At 40.8% G+C, this 11,895-nt stretch overlaps 2 protein-coding genes across 2 annotated transcripts in view; one reads left to right on the top strand and one right to left on the bottom strand.

Annotated features, from left to right (window-relative positions):
* The window catches only part of FARS2 (phenylalanyl-tRNA synthetase 2, mitochondrial), a 394,817-nt gene extending 385,749 nt beyond the window's left edge, over nt 1-9,068 (bottom strand). The window contains exon 1 of the mRNA XM_012647010.1: nt 8,966-9,068. The gene's annotated coding sequence lies outside the window, so the exon portion shown is untranslated. The remainder of the gene's footprint in view (nt 1-8,965) is intronic.
* A 548-nt stretch (nt 9,069-9,616) lies between these two features.
* The window catches only part of LYRM4 (LYR motif containing 4), a 209,783-nt gene continuing 207,504 nt past the window's right edge, over nt 9,617-11,895 (top strand). Inside the window, exon 1 of the mRNA XM_012646999.1 lies at nt 9,617-9,900. Coding sequence (XP_012502453.1) covers nt 9,815-9,900 — 86 coding nt within the window. The 5' untranslated portion in view covers nt 9,617-9,814. The remainder of the gene's footprint in view (nt 9,901-11,895) is intronic.

Genomic DNA, 11,895 nt, shown 5'->3' on the forward strand with positions numbered 1-11,895 from the left:
GAGAACCTGTTAAAATGATAATTATTCCAAGCTTGTTTTAAGATAATGCAAAATTCTAGGAAAATAAATCACAAGAGAAAAATTACTCACAATATGTATCACTCTTCTAAAGGAACTGACACAGTTAGTATGCTAAGTAACTATGCTACTCCCATCATATTTTCCATTGCGGCAAAGAAAATTAAAGTCTAACAATATAAAACCTAAACCTAAATCCTGACCAGTAAGAAGCAATATAAGTGAAACAACAACAGAATCTATGCTGTGGCTGAACATCTCATATTTCCTAACATTGCTAGTGGTGATGGATGGAAGATGCAGAAATCCAAAGATTTTAGGCTTATTTTCCTCCATTAACTCATTCAACAAATGTTTATTGAGCACCTACAAGGCACGTTGCCTGTATGATGAACAAAACACATACGGTCCTGCTCTCATGGAACTGACAATCTGGTGGGAGGATCAACATTAAACCAATAACCTACCATTATGCACACATATGATTTTAAATTGCAAAAGTTAAGGTAAAGAATAAGATGTCATAAGAAAAAATAATAAAATCAGGAGGGTGTAATTTAAATTGGTGTCACAAAAACAGGGAATAACAGATGCTGGCAAGGATGTAGACACAGATGAACACTTACACACCGCTGACAGGAAGTAAATTAGTATAGCCACCACGGAAAATTGTATAGAGGGTCCTCAAAAGACTAAAAATATAACTACGGTTCCACTGCTTGGTATACAACCAAAAGAAAGGATATCAATATATGAAAGAGATATCTTCACTCCCATGTTTATTACGGCACTATTCACAATAGCCAAGATTTGGAATCAACCTAAGGGCCCGTCAGTGAATGAATGGATGCAGAAAATGTGGCATATATACACAATGGATTATCACTCAGCCACAAAAACAAATGAAATTCTGTAACGTGCAGCAACACGGATGGAACTGGAGGTCATTATGTTAAGTGAAATAAGCCAAGCACAGACAAGACAAATACCGCGTTTTCACTCATACGTAGGAGCTTAAAAAAAGTGGATCTCACGAAAATAGAGAACAGACTGGTGGTTACCAGAGGCTGGGAAGAGCAGAGAGGAGGGGAATGCAGAGAGTTTGACTAATGGGAACAAATGCAGTTTAACAGAAGAAATAAGACCTAGTGTTTGATAAATCAGTAGGGAGACTACAGTTTATAATAATCTACTGCATATTTCAAAATAGCTAGAAGAGAATAATTCAAATGTTTCTAGCATAAAGGAAAGACAAATATTTAAGATGATAGATATCCCAATTACACTAATTTGATTTTTACAGATTATATGCATTAAATTATCACATGTACCTCAAAAATATACATATCTATTATGTACGAATTTTTTTTAGAGAGCTTTATTTCTCATAAGGGGTTGCAGCCTGTGGGCGGCCATTCTAATAGGCTGGAAAGCTAAGCCCCTGGAAAGCTGAGCCCCCAGCCAGAAGCCACCAACACAAGCTACAATGTATCAATTTTTAAAAATAAAATAAAGAATCTGAGATAAGAAAAATATAAACTATTTTAATCATAACATTATATTGACATTTTTCTGCCTGTTCTGTGATTGTACTTTCTCCTTTATTTAATCATACAATTGTTTCTGATATTATTTCTGTATAAGATGGTGGTTATTATATTTTCCAAAAAGTAAAAAAAAACTCATTAGTTCAATAAGAAAAAATAATAAAATAAAACAATTATAATATACTATAATAAAAGTTATATGAATATGGCCTTTCTATTTTTCAAAATATTTTATTGTACTGCACTCACCCTTCTTCTTCTTGTGATCTGTCCGTCTGATAACCGAGACAGTTACTGAGTGACTAACTGGCAGTGTGGAGAACCCGGACAAAAGGAGGATTCACACCTCCCACAGGAGATTTCATCACACTACTCAGGACCAGAATGGCACGTGATGTAAAACATGAAAACATGAATTATGTATTTCTGAAATTTTCCATTTAATATTTTCAGACTGTGGTTGACTGCGGGTAACTGAAACCACGGAAAGCAAAACTGCAGATAAGGGGGACTACAACATTGAGAACTTATGTGATTGATTCATTGTGCCACTGATATTAATATTTATTGACCATCTACTATGTGCACAGCTAGATGCAAAGTGTTAGGGAAACAATGGTAAAAAACAGACACAGACACAGTCCCTGTTCTCCTGGAATACACAGCTTAATATCACAGAAAATTATAATCAAGTAATCACACAAAAAAATACATAACTGGCAAGACAGCTCTAGTGAGCTTTGTTGCCTTTTAAAAAAATAATTCCCCTTTCTCTTTCCATTTCATTGTGTGTTCCCCATGCTTACACACTCATCCCCCAACTTTCACAGCCCGTATACTTTGGGGGCACCTGCCCCCACCCTTGCCTCTAGGAGTTAGGCAAGTGGCTCAAGCCTAAAAGAATCACAACCTCTCCCTGGCTAGTTACTGGTTCAGAGATCATGAGCACACAACTCATTGAGGGCCAGTGAGATTAACAGAGAGGACTGCTAGGCACTCCTGGTCCAGAAGCTTTCACACTTCTCTGAGGTTCTGGAAACGAGTACCCCAGAATTGTTGGCGGCCTTCCACAACCAAGAGAGGATGCCAGCCTGAGGATTAAGTTGACATTGGAGAAAACAAAATAGAGAAAAGGACAAAACCTGGTCTTTGGCAACACCATTCAAACCAGTCAACCCATAAAGCCCATCTGGCTTCTGAACTCTCAAGACACAGGAGACAATAAAGCCAATATGTTAGCTTAAATCAACTTGACTTGGGCTTCCTGTTACTTGCAACAGCAGTCGCTTGGCTGTAAAGCAGTTCATAATAACAAGGGCGTTTAAAAGAGAAAGATTTACTCGAGTCAGAGAAGGTACCTTTGAGTGAGTTTCTCTTAAATTGAGATCTAAAGAATAATTAGGAAGAAAAAGAAGGGCATTCCAGATAACTGGATCAGCATTTACAAAGGCCTCCAGAGTAGTAGGGGAAAGAGGCAAGTAATAAAGAACTAAAAAACAAGTGAAAGAATAAGGTATGATATGGAGCTGGAGAAGTAGGTAGGGGCCATACTCCTCAGGGTCTTAGAGGCTGTGTTAGAAAGTTTACACTTTATCCTAAAAATGCTGCAGGGTTTTGGGGGGAAGGTAGCATAGAAATTACTGTCTACAGTGTGGTGACATTAATTCTTTTAAATCTAAAGAACATACCTGAGGACCAGTGCTATAATGAGCATTTTATTTTCAAACAGCCCTCAAGACAACACAAAAGGATTTTTAGGAAAAACTGTACTTTGGCACCCATGGAATCTCCTCTACAAGGTTCTTAAAAAAGGGCCGTCCACACTCAACTTGGAGGGTTCTCATGAACCGCACTCATGTCCTGAAATGTATTAACCCAGGATAGTTTACTTGGAATTCTCTGAAGACTCGGGCTCTGCAAATGAAAGCTGTGCCGTAATTACCACCACACCCAGCTCTCACAGCAGGCAGAAGCCAAGGTGTGAATGGGATTTGTAAGGGGGCTTAAACTTATAAATACTCAGACACATGCACTTGTTTCAAAGTGCTCAAAGATTTGAAATAGATAGCATTGTTCTTACCTCGAAATGTCAAGAAGGAGGGATGAAGGTACACTGCCTGCTAATAAGCTTTCTTCTATTTCATGATTTTTCTATTTTACTTTCCCCTGTACTGCAGAATTCTAGGAATTCTTAAAAAGATAATTCTCCCCAAAAACTCATCCTCATTAACTAAAGCAAACTGTTTTACTGTCTGCCAATATTACTATAATCCACTTCACACAAGCCAGGCTTTTATTACTCTTAAATATTATTAGTTAACTCAAACTCACAAATACACATATAGATTACTGGTTTGCCAAAATGAATTGCTTCAGTTGTGTTCTGCAAATAAATGGTTAGATTAAAAAGTTATAAAACATTAAATCATGTAGTCACTGCAATGGCAAAGAAATCATGAATTCTCGGTATAGCTTTTATTGTTAATAGTAGTCTCCAGTACAGTATGAAAGATATATATCATCCTTCCGAGAGACCAGAACTCAGTTAAGACACTAAACCTAGTATTTCTTCAATGATTAGCAAAACATAGGCTGGTTTTTCTAAGTAAAGAGTCAACACCAAAAATCCTAAGTGTTTTCTGTAAGCAACCAAGTGATCTGAACAAACAAGAGATGGTAGCTGTTATTCCCATCCAAAGAAGACTATCAGGACTTTTAGAAAAATTACTAAAATGAGATATTGGTAAAGTCCCTGGCAAAGCTCCTGGAAGAGAAAATAAAGTCTAAATAATTAATAGCTATCATTATCATCACCTGTAGCTAGTTTGATTAGCAAATCATTCTAAAATATCTGGATAATACAAAAACATTATTCCTAAAATAGTGATCCCATGAGTAGGAAGAAAAAAAGAATTAAAGTGATCTGTAATTGCTTACTGCAAATTACAGTGTGAAAGAATTCTCACGTTGGGGGGGGTTTGTTGCAGGAAAAGAAGTTTTCTTTCCTTTACAATGAAAAGAATGAATGTGTTCAAAAAAAAAAAATCCTCTAGACCTAGGTGACATTTGATATACTTTACACAAAACCATTGTCAATTTTATTGTTGTTGCCCACAAGTAAGGGAATCCTTAGCTCCAATCAATGAAGCTAGAGTATCTAGTTGCAACATACCATAGCTTTCTAAATTTCTCAAAACAGAGAACAGATTTTCATAAGTATATTTGAAAAGAGCTTCTATATAAATGTGAGTCTCAGAGAATCCCCTAAGAGGATATGTCTCACACACACATAAATAGACAACCTAAAAAAGGCACTAAGTCTTTTCAAAGAGATGTTAATAGAAAAAAATGTAAATTTATCTTAAATGACTAAAAAGCTAGTATAAAAATCAACATTTGAGATTCTCTGAATATTTATATTTCCTATTCAAACCAGTTAGCTTTACAAATAAGAGAAAATCCAACTAAATTAAAATTTAAATATGACTAAAATTTATCCATGTTATCCAAGAAAAACTAATAAACTTCAAATTCCTGAAGCTAGCACTGGAGACCATCCGTGAGGCAGTATAGCATCACAGCTACACAGATCCCATCCTGAGCCACTGTCCACCCTAGCTGCTTCCTAACTGTCTGACTCTGGCTAAATAGCCTAACCTCCCAGCTTCCCTTTCCCTAAGTGGAGAAAGGAGCTCTCCCATCAGGTTGTGGAAGGATTAACTGAGAGCACATGAGGACTCAGCTCATCTCGTGCCTAACATATATGAAAGCTGATGTATGACTTTTCCATTGGATCTCCCTGTTCTCACCCTCATGCACTCTCCAGCTTTGGCCACAGCCCTCCCGGGTGTTCTCTAGACATGATTATTTTTCCCCCTAGCCCTTACTCAGGGTCTCTCCTTTACCCTTTCCAAGAGGAAGGGTAAATCTTCCTCTTACAGTAGCCATCTTATCACCACACCCACATATCCAAACCCTCTCATTCCTTTCGAGCCCAGCTCGAACTTAAATCCTCTCAAGCCCAACACAAACACTAGCTCCTCCATAAAGCCCTTAATTCCTACAGATCAATGTTTCTCAACCCTGGCTATAACCAATCACCCAGGGAATTAAAAAGAAAAGAAAAATTCCCTGAAGCCTGGGCTTCAACCCTGTGGGCTCTTGGTCTGAGGTGTAGCCACGCAGCGGGGATAGAAGAGAGCTTTCACTGAGACTCCACAATGCTTCACCAGTCCTTTCCTTGCAGTACTGAAACGGAATCTGTGTTTGAGTTACAGCCCTCAAGTATTACAAGAAGAGTGACTTGAACTAACAGGCTGGTCAACCATCTGTTGAAAACACAGATAAAGAAATAAATAAAATTTCAGTGCTCCTGGAATATAGGATTCAAAATCATGGTTTGAAACAAAACCCTATCGATACCTGGATAACTAATCTGCATTTCAATAGCTCAGCTGTTAAGTTCTACTTGACTTACATAACTTAGCCAATGCACACGAGAAGAAATGACTAATTCCAAAAAGGGAGAACACATCACTAAAATAAAGCTGGCTAATCACTTCTGTGGTCTGATAGATAGTCCCTCCCTTCCCACCTCCCACCACTCCAAAACACTCACAGTTCCCTAAATAGATCATGCTCCCTCATGCCACCAAGCTTGGAACATACACTGCAAGCTCTAACTTAGCACATTCCTCATCTGGCTCTTACTACTCATCCCAGAAACACCTTCTAGGACAGAAAACCTTCCCTTAGGTCACAATTCTGGTTGAAAATCCCTCTTCTGTACTCCCCCAGCATTTGGCAATGTTACTCCTATCATAGCGCCTGTCAAAAATAAATTATTCCTTTGTTTATCTAGTCACGTACCAGTTTCTTGGGGGTGGGGGTCTCTCATCACTGTAACTATCATCTTATCTAACGTATGGTATTTACGAAGTGTTCAATAAATACTGAATGAATGAATGAGGGAGGAAAAGGGCTTTAGTTTTTTCACCTACACAAATGAGCAAGTTGATGCCTAAGGTCTCTTCTGGCTCCATATTCTATTACAATGATTGATAAAAACAAATGAAAAATATGCATAATATGTAGATCCATGTATGAAGTACAATAATTTCTAAATAATATCATGAGTTACTTCTTCTATAAGAGATTTACTTTACATATAATTTTGATATATAACCTTAAGGACAGTAAACTGCTGTTATACGGCTTCTTTAGATTAGAGAAATTTTTCTTCACAAAGCACTAAGTGCTCATTGACAACCCTAAGTTTAATATAATTTTACATAGGTAAAGAACTATAGATAGTTGATAATTACTATGTATCAGTGAATACTAAAGAAATTTTTATATTTTGAGGCCTAAGTGATATCCCCTAGTTTAATTACCTAAGAAAAATCTCACCCCAGATTAGAATGAATATTAAAAGACATATGAGTAAGGTCTAGTCTCAACTTCTGGCCCAATTCTACTCACAGTCTCAAACAGAATTGTTATTTAAAAAATAAACAAACAAAAAAACACAAAAAACTCATCTCTGCAATGAAGATGTGCAAAAATGGAGAATTAGCTTTGGAATATGATTATTTTTTATTAGTCTTTCAAAGAAACGATATCCAACACATTGGTAAATCATTTCGAATAAAATAATAAGGTATTTTGGTGAAGATTTAGCTTCAAATTACTAGGAAGCTACCACTTTCCTAACTTCAACTATTGCCTGACTAACACTATTTAAATTTTACATATTTATCTGGATTACAACATTTTATTTGATTACAACAAAGTTTTGTCATTTATATAAATCAACTATATACATTAATGATTAAATTCCTTGATAATAAGGCATAAAAAGTACATATAGTAATTATTCCAACTTCACTTTCAAGATAAAAACAAAATAAAATAATGTATTCTGTTTTTAAAAAAGTCAAAATAATTCTTATGTTTTTCCTTCTCACTCTGATAGATTTAACAGCTTTCTCTATCAGTAACTTGCATTAACGTAGTACCTTTCCCAAGTGCCTTGTATCATTTTATATCATCAGCATTCAACAGGGTATCACATTAAGAAAAAATAGCTCTGGATCTTACTCTATAACAATGTGCAATTCCCTTGGGCTGGGATCCTTCAGGAAATGCCAAAAAACTCAAAATATTAAAAGCGCTTTCAATACATCTAAGGCTAGACTTGCCCAATGACCTGACCACCTCAAAAGTGACAGATCTGCTACCCTGCAAAAATGTCTATTTTGAAACTCACAGATGTATGAGACCTTAAAGAAATCAGACAGGGGGCTTAAAGGGATTTCAATAAAAGTATTTTCTCTTCAATGCCTTTTTAAAAATGCCATTGCATCATGACTAGTAAGTATATTTGGATGCAGACACCAGGTTGCAATTATACTAAAGAACAGTAAGGCCAGGTGCAGTGGCTCACGCCTGTAATCCTAGCACTCTGGGAGGCCGAGGTGGGATAATTGCTTGAAGTCAGGAGTTCAAGAGCAGCCTCAGCAAGAGTGAGACCCCGTCTCTACTAAAAAAATAGAAAGAAATTAGCCGGACAACTAAAAATAGAAAAAAATTAGCCTGGCATGGTCATGCAGGCCTGTAGTACCAGCTACTTGGGAGGCTGAGGCAGGAGGATCGCGTGAGCCCAGAAGTTTGAGGTTGCTGTGAGCTAGGCTGACGCCATGGCACTTTAGCCCCGGCAACAGAGTCACAGGCTGTCTCAAAAAAAAAAAAAAAGGACAGTAAGGACACAGAAGTGTTTTCTGCCCTTAAAGTTTCTGAAAATACGAAGTTGCTTCGATATACAGCAAGCGTTGTTTCAAAACCAGATAAACTAAAACAAACGAGAACACAAGTGTGACCCAATGTCTGGGAGAAAGACAGATGTTAATGCAAGCTTGTTTTTTATGTATAAAGTTACTCCTTACTGTGTTTGGGGAAGAAAAGTGTGACTCTTCCTAACGATTATATAAAGCAAGACTTCAAAAATAAGAGAAGTGCTTTGCAAACACAGCAACTAGAACTGGCTGAAGCTTCCCTGCGCCCAGTCCCACGCTCAAGGATCAGAACGAACTTTATCCACCAATTTAACAAAGGTGATTCAGAAAAGTTGAAGTCTTCTGAGGAAAGTCACGACAAAAAAACTTGTTCAGTTTCATGCAGCATACCTAAAGCCCTAAGGGTCCCCAATGAATCACCAACGTCTACAGCCCAGGCTGCTCCGCCTTTTTTACGCATTTATTAGATTACAAAACCATGTGTATTTTTTACTTCAAAGCAAAAACATCCAGAAAAGGGAAAAAATCCATGGCCTGTGCAAACTCCCTACCTACCACCCAGCCACCCACGTCGCACCCCTATGCTGCAGCGAAGCTGGCACTCACCCACCGCTCGCCAGGTACCTAGACCCGGGGTGTTTCACAGTCAGAAGTGAGGCAGGCAGGCTCGCTCGGTCCTACCGGCAGGGACACTACACCCCCACCTCAGAAGTACCCGTACGGGCTGGGCGCTGCCATTTTGACAGAAAGTAGGCCCCTCTCTCGGAGGCCCCTAAGCCGGTCGCCCTGAGCGGAGCCGGAACGCCAGGGAGACCCTGACCCGTCACCCCCACGTCCCTCAAGCTGCGTCCCCCAGCCTGGCAAAAGCCGCGAAACCCGGTCCCGCAGACTGGGCCCGCCGAAGTCAAGTCACCCCCGAATTCCCACACAGCCGCTCAGGCAGCGCCAAGGGCGGCCGCAGCCGCGAGGGCGGGGCTTCGGAGCGGCGCGCGTTCGGTAACCCAGGCAACGCGGCCTCGGCCTCGCGGAGGTATGACCGGGCGCTGCGCCCGAGGGAGCAAATGTCTCCACCACGACCCCGAGCGGTTCGCTGAGGCAGTCCGTGGCGGGGCTGCACGCCCTCAGTGCTTGGTCTCCGACGAGGAACGTGCCTCGATGCGGAGGCGGCCGGCACCGTCACTCCCCCGCCTTCGCGCCGCGCGGAGCGGCTGCTGCGCCCGGACCCTCCCTCTGCGCACCGCCCCCTTAGTTGCCCGCAGCCCTGCCTGCGCCCGCCTCCAAAGCGGTGCTCACTGCAGTCCGCAGAGGTTCTCTAGGCCGAGGCCCGGCCCGCTAGCAAGGCCGAGCCGCTGCGTTTTATTTCGTTCGTGATTTTTGCATCAGCTGAAGTTTTGTGAGTTGGGTTAAACTCGGGACCTCCGCGAAGAGGACCCTTCTTTTTTTTTTCTTTCCAAAATGGCAGCCTCCAGCCGCGCACAAGTGTTAGATCTGTACCGGGCGATGCTGAGAGAGAGCAAGCATTTCAGCGCCTACAACTACAGGTGACTCGGCGGGTGGTGGGGGACCTGGAGGGCCTGGGGCGCCAGCTTCCCCAGAATGTCCCCTGGGGGATGGGGAGCCACCGTTCTGCGATGGCAGCTTCGGGACTGTAACCCGGGCTTCTCCACAAAAAAGCGTGCACTTGCCCACAGGTGTAGCCCTCTGAAACCTCAGGGGGAGAAGCAAAGGGCTTTGCCCTTCATCGTGTCGGGGAAGGTGTTCAAATCTTGTGACGTTTTCTCCCAATATGGATACTTTGGTTCGTGCTCTGGGAGCATGATTAGTGTCATGTTTCCGCGGTGAAAAAGGATGCACGTGAAATCTGCAATTGGTGAAGTTAGAGCCAGTGCCTTGCATGTATAAAAACTTCTCTTGAGAATTGGAAGACTTGCGAGTGGAAGTGTCGGGTCGGTAGCACATGGCCACAAAGCTGAAGGCTCGCTCTAGGTCTTCCTTTCATTTCTTAGGTGTCTTAATTATTATAGTTCTTTCGGTTGCAAGAATCAAATCCATTTTTTTAGGGAATGGGGTGGGGGGCTGGATACACAAGTAACAGTAAAGGAAAAAGGGTCTGGCAAGATTCCAGGAGCTGAGACGTTAGTTTTATCCTGGCTCACCGGACAGGGATCCCGCTTATGGGACCTTAATAGTAGGACGGTGAGAATCTGAACCCTAACATCTTTGATATTGCACATTCACTTTTAACATGATGGCCTCATTGCACTATTTGCTTTTGAGTCCCCTGTTCTTTTTCTATATCTTTTCTCTACTTTAGAGTCTCTGCTTTCACATAGTTTCTATTTCCTAATAATTTTTTCTTTTTTTTTTTTTTTTCTTGAAACAGAGTCTCACTCTGTTGCCCCGGCTAGAGTGCCATGGCATCAGCCTAGCTCACAGCAACCTCAGACTCCTGGGCTCACGCGATCCTCCTGCCTCAGCCTCCCAAGTAGCTGGTACTACAGGCCTGCATGACCATGCCAGGCTAATTTTTTTTCTATTTTTAGTTGTCCGGCTAATTTCTTTCTACTTTTTTAGTAGAGATGGGGTCTCACTCTTGCTGAGGCTGCTCTTGAACTCCTGACCTCAAGCAATCCTCCCACCTCGGCCTCCCAGAGTGCTAGGATTACAGGTGTGAGACACCACACCCAGCCTGCTTCCTTATAATTTCTGACCCATCATTAATTATTGTATCTTATAGATTCTCTCTGCATTCTTTCAGATTTGATGTCTTAACTAACTACCCAATCCTCTCTGAGTTTGAGCTATATTCCCAACAGCAAGAATCTGATTGAAACAGCTCATCTCTTTACACCAGACCTTTCTTTAGGGGACTGGCCAGCCAATGGACTGGGTGTCATAGGAGCAGAGCCTAACCTTGGAACAGACCTGGTTAGGTAGGCTCCCCGCCACTGGGTTGTCTGAGCTGCCAGGCCTTGTGATGGGTAGCCCCAGTGAAAGGACAGGAATGCTAGCCTCTCAAGCAAGGACTGTCAGGTTTTTAGATACCTGCCTAGAAAATGTACTACTCATCTTCTAAATTTGAAAACAGCGTCTAGGTTATACCTGTAAAGTCATATTCACACAGACAAGAAACATTTCAAAGGAGGGCCGAATTTTACTTAATGATTTTGGCTTTGCAGGGTAAAGGGTGTAAATGCTAGGCATACTGGTGGAATTTTTAACAAAAATTACCCAAACATCTAGCACCAAGTACATAACCAAGTCTGAAAATATGGAAGTAATTAAGTAGAAACCTGTCAGTTTACATTTGTTCAGAATAAACAAGGCCAGGGAATCAGCATGCAATTCACACTGTGAAGAAACAGCAGCAGGGAAAGGGTATATTTGAGAGCACATTGTACAAAAGTCAAGTAAGAGCCCACAGAGACTAGATAAACTTGGACAAGTCACTCAATCTGTGTATTTCAGTTTTCTTGTTTGTAAATTTAGACTGTGAACTAGACAATCTCTAAGGACCCTTCTATTTCTAAAATTCC

This window comes from Propithecus coquereli, unplaced genomic scaffold (assembly GCF_000956105.1).
Source record: "Propithecus coquereli isolate 6110/MARCELLA unplaced genomic scaffold, Pcoq_1.0 Scaffold253, whole genome shotgun sequence".
Taxonomy (NCBI): Eukaryota; Metazoa; Chordata; class Mammalia; order Primates; family Indriidae; genus Propithecus; species Propithecus coquereli.